Source organism: Megalobrama amblycephala, linkage group LG19 (assembly GCF_018812025.1).
Source record: "Megalobrama amblycephala isolate DHTTF-2021 linkage group LG19, ASM1881202v1, whole genome shotgun sequence".
NCBI lineage: Eukaryota > Metazoa > Chordata > Actinopteri > Cypriniformes > Xenocyprididae > Megalobrama > Megalobrama amblycephala.
The window spans coordinates 131,046-153,279 of NC_063062.1; the positions used below are offsets into that span (position 1 = coordinate 131,046).

The 22,234-nt window shown below is 37.0% G+C and overlaps 2 protein-coding genes across 4 annotated transcripts; one reads left to right on the forward strand and one right to left on the reverse strand.

Moving 5' to 3' along the window:
• The first annotated feature begins 894 nt into the window (after positions 1 to 894).
• On the forward strand, positions 895 to 11,650 carry ulk3 (unc-51 like kinase 3). Of its 3 annotated transcripts, XM_048168848.1 has the most exons (16): positions 897 to 1,230; positions 1,310 to 1,450; positions 1,530 to 1,650; positions 1,756 to 1,851; positions 1,942 to 2,085; positions 4,434 to 4,516; positions 4,891 to 5,046; positions 6,670 to 6,775; positions 6,851 to 6,891; positions 6,964 to 7,066; positions 7,143 to 7,207; positions 7,282 to 7,360; positions 8,878 to 8,918; positions 10,094 to 10,141; positions 10,219 to 10,282; positions 11,075 to 11,650. In XM_048168848.1, the coding sequence occupies exons 1-16, from the start codon at positions 1,132 to 1,134 to the stop codon at positions 11,089 to 11,091; spliced, it is 1,404 nt and encodes a 467-aa protein (XP_048024805.1). In that variant the 5' UTR covers positions 897 to 1,131; the 3' UTR covers positions 11,092 to 11,650. The 3 variants fall into 3 exon arrangements, 1 of the variants encoding a protein (XP_048024805.1); XR_007181627.1 differs by lacking the exon at positions 11,075 to 11,650 and having other exon boundaries at positions 895 to 1,230; positions 7,282 to 7,433; positions 7,531 to 8,918; positions 10,219 to 10,278; XR_007181628.1 differs by lacking the exon at positions 11,075 to 11,650 and having other exon boundaries at positions 896 to 1,230; positions 7,282 to 7,433; positions 10,219 to 10,258.
• Positions 11,651 to 13,970: 2,320 nt separating this feature from the next.
• On the reverse strand, positions 13,971 to 22,190 carry si:ch1073-459b3.2 (growth arrest-specific protein 1). Its single transcript, XM_048168691.1, has 3 exons — positions 22,132 to 22,190; positions 21,817 to 21,888; positions 13,971 to 17,574 (listed from the first exon to the last, which is right to left on the reverse strand). Exon 3 carries the CDS (start codon positions 17,168 to 17,170, stop codon positions 16,424 to 16,426), a length of 747 nt encoding a protein of 248 aa, XP_048024648.1. The 5' UTR covers positions 17,171 to 17,574; positions 21,817 to 21,888; positions 22,132 to 22,190; the 3' UTR covers positions 13,971 to 16,423.
• Between the last annotated feature and the right edge of the window lie 44 nt (positions 22,191 to 22,234).

Genomic DNA, 22,234 nt, shown 5'->3' on the forward strand with positions numbered 1-22,234 from the left:
GTTAGATAATACATAAATACATCGAGAAAAACTATGATTCGCGCTGATTCTGAATAAAGTATAATTTACACCTAAATAATTGCAGTAATAAATTTGAAAAAAACACAAAACGAAGAATTTTTTTTATGCAAACACATTGTACCCGACCAATCAGACACAGCGTCCGCCCATTTTCACACTCTAGCGTTCATGCTGCTTTCCTTTCTACCTGCTCCATTCTATTAATATGAGCTGAAGCGCCGCACAGCGCCACCTGCCGGCCAGCTGCGACATGACGCTATTTATAACAGCCGCGTGACTCAGAACAGAAATAAACACACTTCAGTCATTTCAACCCATTTCATCAGTCATTTCATCCCCCAAAAACAGCACAAACCCGCAGTACAGAATTATAGAAGCCCATTTATGACATAGAAGTCAATTATGACATACTAAATTATTAAAAAGTAGAAATTATGACATATAAATTCATAATTATGACACACCAAGTCACAATTATGAACTAATAAGTAATTATTTTGACTTTTTATGTCACAATTATGACACAGAAGTCAATTATGACATACTAAATTATTAAAAAAGTAGAAATTATGACATAATTATGACATACCAAGTCACAATTATGAACTAATAAGTAATTATTTTGACTTTTTATGTCACAATTATGACATAGAAGTCAATTATGACATACTAAATTATTAAAAAAGTAGAAATTATGACATAATTATGACATACCAAGTCACAATTATGAACTAATAAGTAATTATTTTGACTTTTTATGTCACAATTATGACATAGAAGTCAATTATGACATACTAAATTATTAAAAAAGTAGAAATTATGACATATAAACTTACCTGATCTGGCCGGCAGGTGTCAGTGATGTGAGCGCGCTTCAGAAGCTGGTGCGTGACGTCAGTGAGCGGAAGTAAACAGACCCGCTGCGCTTCATGTCAACACGCTTATGAACTCTATAAGATCATCTGATCATATATTAAATAATCTATGATTAATAATATTATAAAGTCAACAGTCTGAGGTTGAATCGTACGCTTTGATGGCTCAGATTCTGCAGAGGAAACTGCTGTGCTGTAAATATCATTGATTATTGATTATTGATGCCGGTTCGGGATGGCCGCGGGTTTCGCTCCGCCGAAGCTCAAAGACTTTATTCTCACCGAGAAACTGGGAAGCGGCACATATGCCACAGTTTATAAAGCGTTCAGAAAGGCGAGTGATTATCGATCTCTGATCATATCCTGTTTATTGATGATCTGCATGATTTGATTGACAGCTCGTGTGATTGCAGACGGACAGCAGGGAGGCGGTGGCTGTGAAGGTGGTCAGTAAGAAAAGCCTCAATAAAACCTCCATGGAGAATCTGCTGACCGAGATCGAGATCCTGAAAACAGTCCGGCATCCTCACATAGTGCAGCTCAAAGACTTCCAGGTACGGATAGAACATTCCCAGCATGCAGTTCTCTGTGTGTGTTGATGTACTGATCCTCATCCCTGTCTCTGTCTGTCAGTGGGACAGTGATCACATCTATCTGATTCTGGAATGGTGTTCAGGAGGAGATTTGTCCTCTTTTATCCGCAGTCGCCGGATCCTCCCGGAAAGAGTCGCTCGCCGCTGCCTTCAGCAGATTGGTATGAAACAATGAAACACATGAAACAAATGAAACAATGAAACACATGAGTGATACACACTGAGAAAAGGCCAGTGTAGAAGTGATGTGTGTGTGTGTGTTTCAGCATGTGCTCTTCAGTTTCTCCATGAGAAGAACATCTCTCATCTGGACCTCAAGCCTCAGAACATTCTGCTGAGTGGAAACGTGTTAAAGCTCGCAGGTGAGACTCGCATGTCGTTTGAACTGTGATCTTCAGCATCTCCACAGGGATAATAGCATGACTGAAGCGTGTGTGTGTGTGTGTGTGTAGACTTTGGTTTTGCGCAGTACATGAGTCCGTGGGACGAGCAGCACGCTCTGAGAGGTTCTCCGCTCTATATGGCTCCAGAGATGGTGTGTCGACGGCATTATGACGCTCGAGTGGATCTGTGGTCCGTCGGGGTCATTCTGTACGGTGAGCTCACTCGGGTCCAATGATGTTCTCGCTCTAACATTCTTCAAAATATCTTCCTAGGTTTCCACAAAAACTGTTTTCAACATTGATAATAATCATAAATGTTTCTTGAGCAGCAAATCATCATATTAGAATGATTTCTGAAGGATCATGTGACACTGAAGACTGGAGTAATGATGCTGAAAATTCAGATTTAATCACAGGAATAAATTACACTTTACTATATATTCACATAGAAATTAGATTGGAATAATATTTTGTGATTTTTACTGTATTTTTAATCAAATAAATTCAGCTTCGATCACAGAAATAAATTATATTTTATTATATATTCACATAGAAAACAGCTGTTTTAGATTGGAATAATATTTTGTGATTTTTATTGTATTTTTAATCAAATAAATTCAGCTTTGATCACAGGAATAAATTATATTTTACTATATATTCACATAGAAAACAGCTGTTTTAGATTGGAATAATATTTTGTGATTTTTACTGTATTTTTAATCAAATAAATTCAGCTTTGATCACAGGAATAAATTATATTTTATTATATATTCACATAGAAAACAGCTGTTTTAGATTGTAATAATATTTTGTGATTTTTTTACTGTATTTTTAATCAAATAAATTCAGCTTTGATCACAGGAATAAATTACAGCTTATTATATATTCACATAGAAAACAGCTGTTTTAGATTGGAATAATATTTTGTGATTTTTATTGTATTTTTAATCAAATAAATTCAGCTTTGATCACAGGAATAAATTATATTTTACTATATATTCACATAGAAAACAGCTGTTTTAGATTGGAATAATATTTTGTGATTTTTACTGTATTTTTAATCAAATAAATTCAGCTTTGATCACAGAAATAAATTATATTTTATTATATATTCACATAGAAAACAGCTGTTTTAGATTGTAATAATATTTTGTGATTTTTTTTACTGTATTTTTAATCAAATAAATTCAGCTTTGATCACAGGAATAAATTACAGCTTATTATATATTCACATAGAAAACAGCTGTTTTAGATTGGAATAATATTTTGTGATTTTTATTGTATTTTTAATCAAATAAATTCAGCTTTGATCACAGGAATAAATTATATTTTACTATATATTCACATAGAAAACAGCTGTTTTAGATTGGAATAATATTTTGTGATTTTTACTGTATTTTTAATCAAATAAATTCAGCTTTGATCACAGAAATAAATTATATTTTATTATATATTCACATAGAAAACAGCTGTTTTAGATTGTAATAATATTTTGTGATTTTTTTTACTGTATTTTTAATCAAATAAATTCAGCTTTGATCACAGGAATAAATTACAGCTTATTATATATTCACATAGAAAACAGCTGTTTTAGATTGGAATAATATTTTGTGATTTTTATTGTATTTTTAATCAAATAAATTCAGCTTTGATCACAGGAATAAATTATATTTTACTATATATGCACATAGAAAACAGCTGTTTTAAATAGTAATAATATTTTGTGATTTTTACTGTATTTTTAATCAAATAAATTCAGCTTTGATCACAGGAATAAATTATATTTTATTATATATTCACATAGAAAACAGCTGTTTTAGATTGGAATAATATTTTGTGATTTTTACTGTATTTTTAATCAAATAAATTCAGCTTTGATCACAGGAATAAATTATATTTTATTATATATTCACATAGAAAACAGCTGTTTTAGAGTAGAATAATATTTTGTTATTTTTACTGTATTTTTAATCAAATAAATTCAGCTTTGATCACAGGAATAAATAATATTTTATTATATATTCACATAGAAAACAGCTGTTTTAGAGTAGAATAATATTTTGTGATTTTTACTGTATTTTTAATCAAATAAATTCAGCTTTGATCACAGGAATAAATTATATTTTACTATATATTCACATAGAAAACAGCTGTTTTAGATTGGAAAAATATTTTGTGATTTTTACTGTATTTTTAATCAAATAAATTCAACTTTGATCACAGGAATAAATTATATTTTAATATATATTCACATAGAAAACAGCTGTTTTAGATTAGAATAATATTTTGTGATTTTTACTGTATTTTTAATCAAATAAATTCAGCTTTGATCACAGGAATAAATTACAGCTTATTATATATTCACACAGAAAACAGCTTTTCAAAATTGGAATAATATTTTACAGTTTTTACAGAATTTTTCATAATATTACTTATTTTACTGTATTTTCTAACAAATAAATGAATCTTGGTGAGCAGAAGAGACTCTCTCAAAAGCATTTGAAAATCTAAATGATTCCAGACTTTTGAACGCTGGTGTATGTGTGTGTTTCTGAGGGCAGAAGCTTTATTTGGACGGGCTCCGTTTGCCTCACGATCATTCGCTGAACTGGAAGAGAAGATCCGCAGTGAGAAACCCGTCGAGGTGAGAATCGCTGAATACTGGATCCAGTTACAAAGAGAAGTTGCACTAATGGCTTTGCAAACAAGAACAAATGTAGGGCGGGGCTTGATTTTGTCTGTGTGGAATTGATTGGATGGTTGTGGTTTGCTATTGGTGGATCTCGTGTGAGTGACAGGTTGCCCCGCCCTCGTCATCAGAGAAGAGAAGAGATGCTGCAAGAGGGAGGAGAAGATATTCTGATTCGAGATTACCAGGATCATGAATTTAAAACACTGATAAATCATTTAGAATGAACACTGCAATACTCCATAAAAACAAAAGCTGTCAATTCTCTCTGTCAGCACTAGATGGTGCCGTTGTGTTAGACAGTGACGTACTCTGCTCTCTGTGTACAGCTGCCGTCCGGAGCCAGAGTTTCCCGTGACTGTCGAGACCTGCTGCTGCGGCTGCTCGAGAGAGACCCGGACACCCGCATCACGTTCCACGAGTTCTTCCTGCATCCCTTCGTGGATCTGGAGCACATGCCGAGCGCTGAGAGCCTCGGGAAGGCTGTGAGTGTGAGATAGTCAGCGCAGATGAAGTCATGCTAACACTCACATGTTTATTTTAGTCCTGAAGTGGCGAAACCGCTGCTGCTCGTCGCTGGTGTCAGACCAAACCTGAGCAAATGTGTCACGCAGATGCTGCTCTGCAAACACAGGATTATATTAACAGGCTTGTGTGTTTATTTTAGAGCTGCTTCTGCCACTGATTTCATGATTCAATTTGATATTGATTCATGGGCTCTTGATTCAGTTCAGATTTTAAGCAGGCCTTTATTATTTAGCGGTGCTTGCAAAGCAAAGCATCATCTCTTGAATATTTTTCCCAGTTTAAACACTCTAGCAACCACCCAGAGTACCCTAGCAACAGCCTAGCAACCACTCAGAATACCCTGGCAAACACTCAAAAACTCAGAATACCTAAGCAACTGCCCAGAACATTCTAGCAGATGATTAACAACACCCTCACAACTATCCACAACACCCTAGCAACTCCATAACAACTGCCTGGTGACACCCTAGCAATCACACAAAACAACCACCCATAACACCTACCAACTGTCTAGCAACACCATGGCAACCATCAAACAACACCCTATCAGCTAGTCAAATCACCTTAATTTATATCATGGCAACCGCCCAGAATACCTTAGCAACTCCATAGCAACCACCTAGAACACCCTAGCAATGCCTTAGTAACCACCTAGCAACACCCCAGCCTAACAACTCCCTAGTGACCACCCAGAACATCCTAGCAACTGACTAATAACACCTTCCAACCACATAGCAACTTCTTAGCAACTGCCTGGTGACACCCTAGCAATCACACAAACACCCTTGCAACTACATAGCAACGTCCTAACAACCACCCAGAACACCCTAGCAACACACCAGCAACTAGTCAAGTCAAGTCACCTTTATTTATATCATGGCAACCTCCCAGAAAATCTTAGCAACCACCCAGAACACCCTAGCAATGCCCTAGCAACACTCCAGCATAGCAACTCACTAGCAACCACCCAGAACACCCTAGCAACCAACTAACACCCTCGCAACCATCCACAACTCCCTAGCAGCTGCCTGGCGATACCCTAGCAATCACACAAACACCCTAGCAACCACATAGCAACGTCCTAACAACCACCCAGAACACCCTACCAACTGCCTAGCAGCACCATGGTAACCGTCTAACAACACCCCAGCAACTAGTCAAGTCACCTTATATATATATATATATATATATATATATATATATATCATGGCAACCACCCAGAACACCATAGCACTACCCTAGCAACCACCTAGCAACACCCCAGCCTAACAACTCCCTAGCAACCACCTAGCAACACCCTAACAACTACCCAAAACACTCTAGCAATGCCTAGCAACCACCCAGAATATCCTAACAACCATGCATAATACCTTAGTAACTACCTAATAACACCCTAGCAACCACCCATGCCACCCTAGAAACTGCCTAGCAACAACTGATCAACTGAGTGCTGAGTTCTGCCACAGAAAGCACCTCTCACATTTTCTTAAAGTGTATATATATATTTTTTTTTCTCTCTCTCTGTTTCTGAGCTCATGTGACAGACACTAGATGTATGAAGTGGATCATTTGTCTTGTAGAAAGCGCTGGTGATGCAGGCGGTGCAGAAGGACCAGGATGGAGAGCGATCGGCTGCGTTATCTCTCTACTGTAGTGCACTGGAACACTTCGTTCCTGCCATTCACTGTAAGACACAAACGCCTCTGTTTCTCTGATACGTGAGTCCGCAGATCTCTGTTCTCACGATCTCTGTGCTTTCAGATGAGACGGACAGACTGAGGAAGGAAGCGCTGAGACAGAAGGTGACTCTAAACACCGTGAGAACGCTGAGATAATAATCAGTTCTTTCTTAAGTGTTCTCTGTTCTCTCTCAGGTGAATCAGTATGTTTCTCGAGCCGAGGAGCTCAAAGCTCTGGTCAGATCGGACAACAAAATCAGTTTCGAGGCGGCGAAATCAACCAGGAACATCTTAATAGGTAACCAGTAACACTACTGTACTCAACACAATAACCCCGCAGTGACGGTCACGCTCAGATCTGTGGTCTTTCACAGAAATGTCCAGAGATCACCCCCGTTTACTGGCTGCGCTGGAAGTAGCGTCCACTGCTGTCGCCCAGGTAACTCTTATGATGGCTCATTTGCATATGCGAGCTGCAGTGTTGCATGATGGGTAACGGAGTTGTGTGTGCAGGAGGAGAGCGGCGCGGAGGACTACGACACGCTGGATCTGTACCAGCAGAGTTTGGGCGAGCTGCTGCTGGCGCTGGCGGGTAAAGTTACTTACACACGAAACAGCAGAACGTCCAGATGTGGCGATGGGTCCGTGCCAGGTCAGCGTGTGCGGTACGATCTCGCTGCCATCTGGATCTCGTCAAGATCAGCTCTCGGTGTTATTAAATACTGAAACAAATGAAAACTGTTATCTCTTAAACTACTCAAGGCTGGAGGATGAAGTGAGCTCAGAGAGCGAGACCCTGCCGGATTCACGTTTCACTGCAGGGCTTTTGGCCGTTACGCTCCCGCTGTGGATCTGTCACGCTGCTAACGCCAGCGCCGGCCTAATCAAAACACAGCCGCTCTAGGGCTCAGCGTGCGAGACTCAGGCATCTGCGAGACATAATAAGCCTGGTTGTGAAACGTTTCTCAGTTTGTACTCTTGCTCAGAGAGCGTTATGGTGTGTGCACACCGAAAGCGAAGCGAGTATTCGCATCGCGTAGAGCCTGATTTATAAATTTGCCCGGCTCCGCAGCGCACGCTCCTCCCCAGACGGATAAGGCGTTTAAGTGTGCCATTGTATATTTTCCACATTTTATTTGCGTTTTAAGCGAATATCTCGTTTTCGCGGCAATCGCGTCACATCATTCGCCCGCGTCTCACAAAGTAACAGAAAATGCCGTGCACACCGTCACGCGAAATGGGTTCGCGCGCACTCAACACGCACTTCCGCCAAAGCCGCGATTACATCACTTTTGACGTGCGCACCCAAGAAACTTGAGGACGCGTCGATAAATCTGGCTTTACTCACTCTAGATTAATCGCGGGATTACTTGATTTTCTCGTCACTCGCGCAAATAAAAAAAAACGCGCGATGAGGAGCGTCTTCACCGGGAATCCCAGCCTGTGCATAGTGCTGTAAAACTCATAGCTAGAAACGATTTGGTCATCTGAGAAAAATTTTGAGATTCCTCAAAGATTCCTGTAATGCTAGGCTAAAATCTGCAGTCTTTGATCGCTAGTTTGACGTTCACCGACAGCCGATTAATCACCGTTGCGATCAAATTTTTCCTCCTACAAAATTCCGTCAGTGTCAGAAGATTTGGGACACAGTCCCGCAGTGTGACTTCTACAACGAATGTCAAATTGTCTTCTTTTTCAAGATAAGCCATGATCAAAATTAACCTTAGAGATGTCTTTGTTAGCCATTGTTTCAGTCCCGCGTGTCACTTACCAGGTCCAACTCCTTTTTTGTCCGGTCTCTGTATGAACAGGAAGTTGTGTCATAAATTTCAGGGTATACAATAGTGCTTTCCTACTTGTGCAGAAGACACATTTGAGGTGAATATCGCAGCAATGGCATCATGTTATTCACGTCACCCAGAGCGAATTTGCGTCTATTCGCGTCTTTGCATTGTGCATGAATAGATTTGTATGTAATTTATTCATGCAAATAATTAAAGTGGCTTTTGATGTGCACATTGATAGGTCTGAAGGTTTAATTGGGTGTTATTGTTGTGTAGTGTGGTGGACTGAAGTGTGCTGTAGTGTTTCTCTCTCTGTCTCCTCCAGCTGAAGCTCAAGGCCGGCGCAGAGAGCTGCTCCACCTCGAGGTGAGATGATCAGTGTTTATTCTGGACGGGTCAAGCCCCGTCTGCAGCACCAAAAATTAACACTTGCCAAATGCGAGTAAAAATCGCCGTTGGCGAGTGTTTTTATGAATTCTAACAATGCATTAAAGTGAACGACGCTCAGGACGGTTGACGGGCCAGCGCTGCATCATCACGAAAGTTTAAATATTCAAGTGCAAGAAGATGCGAAAGGGAGCTCATTTCGTTACTCGCGCAAAACTGAAGCGCGCACCCAGAAAGCTACATCTCAGACAGCGCGCGAATACTAAACTGAGCTCAAGTATTCTTGCAAAATTGTCAAAAAATATCGAGTATCCTAGTACATAGCCAGTTACATCTTAAGTGAACGTAAACAGTTGAGAAAGTAAACACACGTGCATCAGTTTATTGGATCCGTGCATTAGCTCTTAAAGTGACAGCAGCCTAATATTCCTGCTGCTGTTTTTAATGTTAATAAAACTACAAAAGACAAAGAGAAAATCACTCACTGCTCTTGACTGAATAACTTTTGTATTTTTAATAAGTATTAATATATGTTTCATTTATACAGTGATGACTATGCAGTGTTATTATACGTTTTTTTCAGTGTGTCTACCTGAAAACTGCTGTTGTTAATATTGTTTTAAATTTATTTTGGTTTGTCTAGTAGTTTTAGTTTTAGTATCGAAATTGGAATAGAGAATTTTTATGGCCAGTAAATGTTCTTATGTCACCGGCCAATTGGCAGGTGTGGCAAAATTTCTCGTTTTCATTTAGTTTAACTCTATAAACTAAAATAACTAAAACTAAAATAAGAATTATTAAAAAGTATATAGACTTTTTTTTTTAAAACATGCACTAAAAAAAATGACAAAAACAACAGAATTACTAAAAACGCTAAAAAAGAAAATAAAAACGCAAAATAAAATATTAAAAACATTAATAAAAACTATAATAGTATATAAATGATACTGGCAGTACTAACCTTGTTACAATGTGCTGGACGTTTCCTTTCTTCCCTAAACTCGTCCAGATCACATGACCTGTTGTTTTAATGATGTCAGCGCTGTGATATTCGGCCCTCGGCTAATAAAAACACCTGCTGCTCCGAGAGCAAACAGACCTTCACAAACCCTCTCGCTCTCTGAATCAGATCTCGGTTCTGCTTCTCGTTTCAGATCAAGAGTCTGATGAGTCGAGCTGAATACCTCAAAGAGCTGATCAAGGTAAACGCCGTCAGTGTCACATGATCACCGTCACGTTCAGTGTCGTGGCAGAGTCTAAAGCTCACGTGTGTTTGCAGATGCGGGAAACTCAGACGGATGAATCGCTGAAGAAAGACGCCGCGGCTGAATCAGTCAGATCCTGTGAGTGCAGACCACATTCATACATCACATGACCTTCAACAGGAAATAAGTCATCAATTACTCTCCCTCATGTCGTTCCACACCCGTAAGACCTTTGTTCATCTTCAGAACACAAATTAAGATATTTTTGATGAAATCCAAGAGGTTTATGACTCGTCCAAGTACTAATCAACACTTTACGAATCTTTTGTTTCAAATCATCGGTTCAGAGCGTTTCAAACTGCCAACGTCATGTGATTTCAGTAAACGAGGCTTCGTTACGCCATGTTTCACATTTCGAAATTTCAACGGTTCACGTGACGTTTGATACACGCTCCGAACCACTGATTCGAAACAAAAGATTCGTGAAGCAGTGTTTTGAAATCGCCCATTTCTAGATTTTGTTAAATAAAGTTATTTTTGCACACAAAAAGTATTCTCTGTTTTAACGATGTCTTTAGTTCCTTTCTGGACCTTGAAAGTGTTGATTAGTATATGGACGAGTCTCTCGGATTTCATCAAAAATATCTCAATTTGTGTTCTGAAGATGAACGAAGGTCTTACGGGTGTGGAACGACATGAGGGAGAGTAATTAATGACAGAAATTAACTTTTAGGTGAACTAACCCTTTAATTTAAGAATGTTTAGTGCTGAAAAACTGAGGAAGAACATCATTTCTTCGCAATGAACAGAATCACTTTTCATTGGACAGCCGGTGATGATAATTCATACTGAGCGTTTATGTGTAAAACACACGTGTAGAAACATGTTCACACACTCGGTCTCTGACGTCTCTCCCTCTCTCTCTTTCAGCCTGTTGTTTACAGTGAGCTGCGGGTTCTCGCCATGGCAACAGATGCGGCGTGTCACATGGCCAGAGAATTCCCAGCATCTGATTGGATCCTGGCAGACGTTCAAACTGCTGTCAGTCTCACTGATTTCATCTGAGATCTTTATACTGAGAGAAAACTGAAAGAACGAGATTCATGACTGTAAAATCACACACACACACTTAAAGAAGGGAGTTTGATCCGGCAGATCACGGATGTTTGTGTGTTTCTGATGATTGTGAGATTATTTATTCACTGATTCTGATCTGAATGAAAGCGTTCATCTGTATTTCTCACTCTCTCCGGGTGAATATATTCTTGCTTTATGAATTTTTGTTGGCCATAAATTGTCATTTCCTCTCCACATTCCTACAGTAATATAATTCCTCCCCCTGCATTCCTCTTTCCTCTCTGGAATAAATCAGCCTGCAGAAACCATCAGATCCATCCGGAGAACAACAAAATACATCGCAATACGGCTCCGTCAGTGAACATGAACGATACTCAATTAACATTTACTAATGCCTGAAATTAAAAGCTTCATCTGATCTGACATGAACAGCAGTTTTCAGCTCATGTTTAATTCTCATAGTTTCAAATAAACCTCAACTGATCGAGCCAAAACACACACACACACACACACACACACACACACACACACACACACACTCAACTAGAACTAGTGACGACTGACTTAACAAATGGCAGTAATTACAGGCTTCTTAACCTGAGAGCTCCCGTGAAAGAGTCTGATCAGATCTGGAGTTTGGTTCCTGATCGAGACTCTCGGACACACAATGACGCTGTTGTTGTTCATGCCAGCTCTGTCTGTGACTCCAGCTCGGAGAAGTCATGCCAACTCAACATCAGATCGACTGTGTGTGTGTGTGTAAAGGAGTGATCCTTCAGAAACACACACACACACACACACAGAGAGTCTCCTTACATTGACGTGGCCGTCGTGAATAGGACATTGTACCCTCAGGACACAATGCTGGCTCTACAATCCGTGTGTGTGTGTGAAGTGGGGGTTGAAATCTGGGTCAGTCCTGAAAGCAGATAAATGAGGAAGGACCCCGGCTCAGTGTCACTCCCGCGGCTCTCCTCCCCCTCCAGCAGCTCTCCTGCTTTTGTTTATTTTGATTTGGTTCCCGGCCGTTCACGAGGGAGGAAAGAGCCGCGTACCTTCAGTTGGTCGTTGTTTTCACAGAAAAAGCCAAAAACGAACGACTGCAGACCCTCCGGCATCTGCGGTGCGGCTTTCCACAGACGTTTCCAATTAAACCACAGAATAAAGCGTGCAAACATTACAGTTCTCCACCGAGAAACGGCTGAGGGTTAGATGGAGAATCTGAAGAAACGGTGTTGAAACAAACGAAAACACTGACGGGAAGACACTAAACATTTGAACTGATTGCAAACATTTTTTGTATTACAAGTTTTCTGAAATGCAAGAGGGGATTTTGGATATAAATCAGAAAATACGGTTAACAATGTAGTTTAAATCAGGTGAATGATGTGTGGACACGCCTTCAGAATATACACTACCATTCAAAAGTTTGGACACATTACTATTTTTAATGTTTTTGAAAGAAGTCTCATCATGGCTGCATTTATTTGATCAAAAATACAGAAAAAAACTGTAATATTGTGAAATATTATTACAATTTAAAATAATAGTTTTCTATTTTAATATACTTTAAAATATATATTTTTTCTGTGATCAAAGCTGAATTTTCAGCATCGTTACTCCAGTCTTCAGTGTCACATGATCCTTCAGAAATCATTCTGATATGCTGATTTGATACTCAGTTATTATCAATGTTGGAAACAGTTTTGTTGCTTAATATTTTTTAGAAACTGTGAAACTTTTTTCAGGATTCATCGATGAATAAATGGTCAAAAAGAACAGCATTTATTCAAAATAGAAATATTTTCTAACAATATAAATCTTTACTATCACTTTTTATCAATTTAAAACATCAGTGCTGAAAAAAAGTATTAATTTCTTCCAAAAAAAGAAAGAAAAAATACTGAGCCCAAACTTTTGAACAGTAGTGTATATTGTTATAAAAGATTTAATTTAAATAAATGCTCTTTTTTAAATTTTTATTCTTCAAAGATCCTGAAAAAAGTATCACGTTATAAAAAAATATTAAGCAGCACAACATTTGTAATAAATCATCATATCAGAATGATTTCTGAAGGATCATGTGACACTGAAGTCTGGAGTAATGATGCTGAAAATTCAGCTTTGATCACAGAAATAAATTATATTTTAAAGTATATTATAATAGAAAACCATTATTTTAAACTTTAATAATATTTTACAATATTACTGTTTTTTTCTGTATTTTTGATCAAATAAATGCAGCCTTGATGAGACTTCTTTCAAAAACATTAAAAATAGTAATGTGTCCAAACTTTTGAATGGTAGATATGAATAAAACTGTAAAGTTCGGTGTGTTTAAAGATGCTGAAGTGAAGATTTCTGACTTTTATATCACACAATTCTGACTTCTCTTCTCAAAATTGCAAGAAATAAAGTCAGAATTGAGAGTTATACAAGATATAAACTCACAATTCTGACTTTTTTTCTTGCAATTTCTCAGAACTGTGAGATATAAGCTCACAATTGCATGTTATAAAGTCAGAATTGCTAGATATAAACTCACAATTATACCTTTCTTATGTTTTATTCAGTGGTGGAAACAAGCTTTCGTAGAAAAAAGTTCTTTAGATCAATAAAATGTTTGTCACAAATGCTGTTCACTCGTTCTTTGGAAACTTAAAATGGTTCTTCTGTGGCATCGCTGCTAAAAAACCTTCATTTTTAAGCGTGAATGGAAGCAGTGCATGAAAAACAATGTTTTTGCCTGTAAGTGTCTCGCCTTAATCATGAAACGTCTACGTTCACTGGTTTTGGAAATAAACATTACGTCTTTCAGACACCAGATGACAAATTTTCTTGATTTTCAGCATGACTTTTATTTTCTTAAAAATTCCAAAATGCATAAATAAATTCTTTTTCTGTACAAAGTCTGTGAAACTTCAATAGCCATAGTGAATTCAAGAAATATTAAAGCAGAAACTCTACACAAGTACACTCAAACCAGACGCATTAACGTCCGCTATAAACATGTCAACAGTTTAACTAAGTTGCTCTGTATGATTCTCGTCAGATGCAACGATAATAACTGACCTGAAAGAGAAAACTGACCATAGAAGAAGACTGACGTCCGCTACAGCGCTGCCTGTGGCCACATGGGGATTTGCATTCACGTACTTGCATAGAGTGCTTCTGATCTTAGAGTTTACATGAACTCATCAGACATTACTAATAATTCATTATATGCAAAGAAAGAGAACTAAAACCACTGAAAACAAATATGAACCTCAACAGTTTCAAGCTTGACGTTGAACTTCAGTTCAGGCACTTGGTGTTGATTTCCAGCATTCATGAACAATACTTGAGTCAGATGTGAAGATTTCTCAGTGCTGTTAAACGGTCAAGAAGAAAGGAACAGCTAACTCTGAAGAGTGTGAGAGAAAGAGCATTTAACAGCGTTTGAAGGGCCTCTTCACTTAAATGAAGCACTTGATCCCAAACCGGCTCCTTTCTGTGTCCGCGCTCGGCAAATATTTGAAGTAAGTTGCGAGAACAATGAGAGTAAGAGCTCCGCAAACTCTCGACGCACGTCCACTGTTTGTCTCGAGTCTTACTAAAGAGACACTTCAGGAGGAGAACGTCACGCTGAAATCATAACAAACACTGCGGAGAGTTCGTGTGCCAAACATCCGACCGAGATCATGAGAGCTGAAGGACCGAAGGCTGAAATAAACGACACGACTGACCAGATTTTTGACCCTGATTGGCAGTCGATGAAAGTCAGAGTCGGTCTAAAGATTCAGACTCAGACTTTGAAGTGATTTCTGAGATGATTTTAAAACACTGTTTTCATTTTTGTGTTCAAAACGACTTATAAATCTGTTACGCTCCAAGAAGAAATGAACCTTGAACAGAACCTCATATGAATAACCTATTAGGGGTTCCATCATGAGATCATTTGATGCATTTAGTTTTAATTAATGAATTAATTTTGTTTTAACCCTCTGGTGCTCTTTGCATGTCGCTAAAAAATGACAGTCTTTTTATTTCAATGAAATTAAGGTACTATATTTTAGTTTGATAATGTTTTTTATTTAATATTTTGTATTTTTAGGGGATTTTATGGTACTAAATCATATTTACGCTGTAGTTATAATCCATTTATTCACTTTTTGAGACCTGAAAATGAAATTTCCAACTTAAACTGTCAAATTTTGAATGTTTTAGATAACAAACTAAGTTTTGGTCTCTTTTCAAAGACGACACTTTAAAGATTAGTGCTGAAGTGAAAACTTTTAAGAAGTTAACTTAAAAAAAAGTTACAGAATTTTATGTTTATTGTTATGAAAAATGCACAAAAATATTATTTTTAGTTTTTATATGAAATATATATTTTCAAAAACACGTTTTACTCTAAACGTGTATCTAAATAAGTTGTGTTCAAAATTTGAGTTTGATATCTCAAAAAATGAGCTTTCAGTAAGATTTTGTTTGGGCGCAGTACCAAAAGTTTCCACTAGATGAAATTCATTTCCAATGCGAGGAGCAGAAGTGTGACTATTTTTGTCAGGATCATTTAATCTTTTTGAATCATGTCCATGATTTTTTTTTTTTGTGTGTTCACAAACCTTTACCAAGTTTCGTACCAAAAAAAAAAAAAAAAAAAAAACGTAAAATTTTTCGGTCAAAAATGACCGAAGAGCACTAGAGGGTTAATTCATTTTTAATTGTAATTCAATTTTATGAATTAAGCAGCTCGTAAACATGCTTTATCAGTAGAAAAAATGAAATAACCAATTAAACATGAAAGTATTATGCAATAATTTAAAACAATTCTCTTTTAAAATTGAGTCGAGAACGTTAGAGTTCTATATAGAACCACATTGAACCTTTTTTTGGTCACACTTTATTTCATTGGTCCACTTTAGACATTCTACTGACTATAAGTAACTTTGCAACTACATGTAAACTAACTCTACTAACCCGAAGAAAACAATCTACTGATACTCTAATGAGAGTTAGTCGACATGCCGTTGCAAACTTACTTAAAGTTAGTAGAATGTTTAAAGTTGACAATCAAAATAAAGTGTAACCCTTTTTTTCTGAGTGATCCTCCTTTAGTGCATGATGCCATTTTTTTCTCATAACCACATGCAAAGTTGTCAAGTATAAGTGTTTTAAAGTAAGTCGTGCGGTGTATTCCAGCCTCAATCATCCTCCGGTTTAAAGTGTGTGAAGCGCAGTCAGAGCGAACAGCAAAACTACCTGCTGAGAAAGAGTCAATGCACCGGACATCACCGCGTCAGCGTCCGTCACCTCGCTCCCCGGCTTCAGCTCGTAATCCTCATCCTCGTATAAATCATCCGTCCCGTCGTGGTCGAAGGAGACGCCGTGGTCTCCTATAGAACAGAGTTTGACCATGTTCTGTTTGACCACCTCACAGAACGGCCTCTCCAGACCGTCACACACGCACTGGTTGAGCAGGACGCCGTTGGGCAGGAACAGCAGCTGCTCTATGGTCGATCTGCAGCGGGACGAGCACTTCCTCCCGTTGAACAGCTGTCCGCAGTGGGACAGGTACGCGGTGAGCGCCGACTGACAGCCGGGCTCGTCCTCGCAGCGCTGGCGCGCCTCGGTGCACCCGATCCCGTCGGCGCCGCCGGGATGCGTCCGCGGCAGGCAGGGTTCGATGGCCCGTTTGGCCCGCAGGCACTCGGCGTCCGTCCCGCAGGCGCAGGTCTCCAGGTGCGACCCGCCGGCGGTCTGGTTGAGGCGGATGAGCGCGCTGATGCAGTGGCTCGGACACTGGCGCCGGGTCCCGCGGATGTTCCCGTCGCACGCCGTCAGGTACTGGTTATAGGCGAGCTCACAGTCGTGCTCTTCGTGACATCTGACCAGCGCCTGCCAGCAAACCAGCTGCGCGTCCAGCGTCATCAGGAACGACAGGATCAGTGCGAAGCTGCTCTCCATGTCTGAACTCAGACGCGTGCGAGCGTCCGTCCGGCGCTCCTCCAGAGAAACGGGAGAGAAGGAATCAGCATTGCGCTGCAGAAGTTCAGGGTTGGTTTCAGCAAGAACGCATCACAGAAAAGAGTCCAAAAGACGTTTATCTGTTGCATTTCATCCTGTGTGTGCGGACGATCCTCGTGTGTTTGGGGTTTTCATGTTGTTTGGAGTGTGAGTGCTGCTACGGCCGCATGCTGCATGTCTTTGTCCCTCCGGCTCTTTCACGCTCGGCTGCGCATTTACACACGGCGACCCCTCCTCCAAACCGCCCCTCCCCTCCTGCTCCTCTCTTCATTACGCATTCTGTTGTTCTATTGGTTGTAAACGCGGGATTCCATAGTAACGCTGTTTTTGGCAGAGCTCACCTCCTGTACGGGATAAATAAAATGTTTATAAATTTCATGAAGCCGGCGAGCTGTGTGGTCTCTCTCTCTCTCTCTCTCTGCATGAGATTACAAAACCCCTTCGGGATAGAGAGAGAGAGAGAGAGAGAGACATTCCTCTGTTGGAAGCTCAACATCTGCAAACCACTTCTTCAACTTAAAGCGCAGAAAAACAAATCTGTTTCTCTTTAGCGAGAACCCAGGAACAAGCCCCTGTATAAACCGACGCAAACCCGGCGGGTTTTCAGCCCCCGTTCCTCTCAGGCTCTTTTGGGGTGTTTTAATCGCGCCCCGGTGGAAAAGAAAAGGGCCACAAAAGTGTTTTCTGGACCGTTTCACCCTCTTTGTGTCCGACTGGCCATGCAGTAGCCCAGAGGCCCGTCAATAGAGAGACTTTCCACAACAATATATTTTACTGCTCTGTCCTTTCATAGCGCACTTGAGATCAGCGATTCTCTGCCATTCAGATGGAAAACGCTCTGATTGGAGTGGAAAAACTATGCAAAACCACAACCATCCCTCGAGTCTGTTACAGAACAAAGCTGGCATAGAGGGAAGAGTGTGTAGGAATGACCGGGGCTAGTTGTCACAGAGTCTTCAAGCTGGTAACTATACAGATAAAGTAACTGTGCGAGCCAGAAAACAACACATGATCATTATCTGTTGTGTGCAAACCCATTTCTGCCACATTAAAACAAAATCATGCTTTGGTAAATCATAACTAATGACATTAAAAGTCATAATTATAACATAAAAAGTCAATTATGCCACAAAAATATCAAAATTGATATAAAAAAAATCATCATTATGAAATAAAAAGTCAAAATTATGACAAAAAGTCATAATTGTAACAAAAAGTAAAAGTTATGACAGTCAAAATTATGACAAGTTGGAATTGACAAAAAGTTATAATTATATAACATAAGAAGTTGTAATTATGACAGTCATAATTGTAACATAAAAAAGTCGAAATTATGACAAGAGGAAATTAACTTGTCATAATTATAACAAAAAAACAAAATCATGTCAAAATTATGACGTATGAATTGACAAAAAGTCGAAATGTCATAAAAAGTCAAAATTATGACAAAAAAATCATAATTATAACATAAAGTCAAAATTATGACAAATCGAAATAATGATGTCATAACTGTGACAAATCTAAATAATGACAAAAAGTCAATTATGACAGTCAAAATTGACATAAGAAATCAGAATTATGACATAAGTCAAAATTATGACAAGTCAAAATTGACAAAAAAGTCAAAATTATGACGTTTATGTCATAAAAAGTCATAATTATAATAAAAAAATCTAAATTATGACAGTCAAAATTGAAAAAGTCAGAACTGACAAAAAGATTATAACGTCAAAATTATTACATAGATCGAAATGACGTCATAACTATGACACAAAAATCTAAATTATGACAAAATGTCAATTATGACAAAAAGTCCAAATTGACATAAGAAATCAGAATTATGACAATTCGAAATTGACAAAAAGTCAAAATTATGACAGTCATAATTATATTAAAAAAGTCATAATTATGACAAAAAGTCGAAAGTATGACAAGAGGAAATTAACTTGTCATAATTATAACAAAAAAACAAAATCATGTCAAAATTATGACGTATGAATTGACAAAAAGTCGAAATGTCATTAAAAAAATCTAAATTATGACAGTCAAAATTGAAAAAGTCAGAACTGACAAAAAGATTATAACGTCAAAATTATTTCATAAATCGAAATGACGTCATAACTATGACACAAAAATCTAAATTATGACAAAATGTCAATTATGACAAAAAGTCCAAATTGACATAAGAAATCAGAATTATGACAATTCGAAATTGACAAAAAGTCAAAATTATGACAGTCATAATTATATTAAAAAAGTCATAATTATGACAAAAAGTCGAAAGTATGACAAGAGGAAATTAACTTGTCATAATTATAACAAAAAAACAAAATCATGTCAAAATTATGACGTATGAATTGACAAAAAGTCGAAATGTCATTAAAAAAATCAAAATTATGACATAAAAAAATCATAATTATAACATAAAAAGTCAAAATTATGACAAATCGAAATAATGATGTCATAACTGTGACAAATCTAAATTATGACAAAAAGTCCATTTTGACCCATAATTGACATAAATCAAAATAATGATGTCATAACTATGACACAAAAATCTAAATTATGACAAAAAGTCAATTATGACAGTCAAAATTGACATAAGAAATCAGATTTATGACATAAGTCAAAATTATGACAAGTCGAAATTGACAAAAAAGTCAAAATTATGACGTTTATGTCATAAAAAGGTCATAATTATAACAAAAAAATCTAAATTATGACAGTCAAAATTGAAAAAGTCAGAACTGACAAAAAGACGAAATTGTCATAAAAAGTCAAAATTATAACGTCAAAATTATTTCATAAATCGAAATGACGTCTCAACTATGACACAAAAATCTAAATTATGACAAAATGTCAATTATGACAAAAAGTCCAAATTGACATAAGAAATCAGAATTATGACAAGTCGAAATTGACAAAAAGTCAAAATTATGACAGTCATAATTATATAAAAAGTCATAATTATGACAAAAAGTCCAAATTGACATAAGAAATCAGAATTATGACAAGTCGAAATTGACAAAAAGTCAAAATTATGACAGTCATAATTATATAAAAAAGTCATAATTATGACAAAAAGTCGAAAGTATGACAAGAGGAAATTAACTTGTCATAATTATAACAAAAAAAACAAAATCATGTCAAAATTATGACGTATGAATTGACAAAAAGTCGAAATGTCATAAAAAGTCAAAATTATGACATAAAAAAATCATAATTATAACATAAAAAGTCAAAATGATGACAAATCGAAATAATGATGTCATAACTGTGACATCTAAATTATGACAAAAAGTCATAATTGACTTTTTGTCATAATTGACATAAATCGAAATAATGACGTCATAACTATGACACAAAAATCTAAATTATGACAAAAAGTCAATTATGACAGTCAAAATTGACATAAGAAATCAGAATTATGACAAGTCGAAATTGACAAAAAAGTCAAAATTATGACGTTTATGTCATAAAAAGGTCATAATTATAACAAAAAAATCTAAATTATGACAGTCAAAATTGAAAAAGTCAGAACTGACAAAAAGACGAAATTGTCATAAAAAGTCAAAATTATAACGTCAAAAGTATTTCATAAATCGAAATGACGTCTCAACTATGACACAAAAATCTAAATTATGACAAAATGTCAATTATGATAAAAAGTCCAAATTGACATAAGAAATCAGAATTATGACAAGTCAAAATTGACAAAAAGTCAAAGTTATGACAGTCATAATTATATTAAAAAAGTCATAATTATGACAAAAAGTCGAAAGTATGACAAGAGGAAATTAACTTGTCATAATTATAACAAACAAAACAAAATCATGTCAAAATTATGACGTATGAATTGACAAAAAGTCGAAATGTCATAAAAAGTCATAATTATGACAAAAAGTCGAAAGTATGACAAGAGGAAATTAACTTGTCATAATTATAACAAAACAAAATCATGTCAAAATTATGACGTATGAATTGACAAAGTCGAAATGTCATAAAAAGTCAAAATTATGACATAAAAAAATCATAATTATAACATAAAAAGTCAAAATGATGACAAATCGAAATAATGGTGTCATAACTGTGACATCTAAATTATGACAAAAAGTCAATTTTGACTGTCATAATTGACTTTTTGTCATAATTGACATAAATCGAAATAATGACGTCATAACTATGACACAAAAATCTAAATTATGACAAAAAGTCAATTATGACAGTCAAAATTGACATAAGAAATCAGAATTATGACAAGTCGAAATTGACAAAAAGTCAAAATTATGACAGTCATAATTATATAAAAAAGTCATAATTATGACAAAGTCAAATGTATGACAAAAAGTCAAAATTATGAGATTGAAATTGAGATAAAAATATTGAAATTACAACTTTTGGTCAGAATTTCAACATTTTATGTCATAATTATGATTTACAAGCACAATTTTTTTTATTATGTGGTGGCAATGTGCTTCTATAATGTTGATTTTAAAATTTCTGTCTGTAAATTTCTGTCTGGAAATCATATTTTTGTAAATAAAATCTCTGCCTGTTCTAGCCTGAACCATGGAGCTCAGTGTTACCTCTCGTGTTTATGCCTCTTTACGATGGACGGCTTGTGCTCCTCGTTTGTAAGGTGCTTTGGATAAAAGCGTCTGCTAAATGAACAGATCAGAATCAGTGCGGTAAAATACACTAAATCACAGCTGGGTAGTTGACATGACAAACAGTTCCTGCAGTGCAACATCTAAAACTGTTTTAAACAACATTTATTTATATTTGTTGGTCAATTGCTGCACATGCAGTTCTTAAAATGAGAAAATGTCCCACTGCAGGACTGCTGAACTTCAAAACAGCTAAAAAGTGATGAAAACACTTTTGTTACGTCAACTACCCACCTATAAAGCTTCCTCGTGAGAGGTGAAAGTGTGTCAGTGAAGGGTTCGACCCTGACGTTCATGCCCGATGTCTCCATCTAGTGGTCAGATACGGCACTGCAGC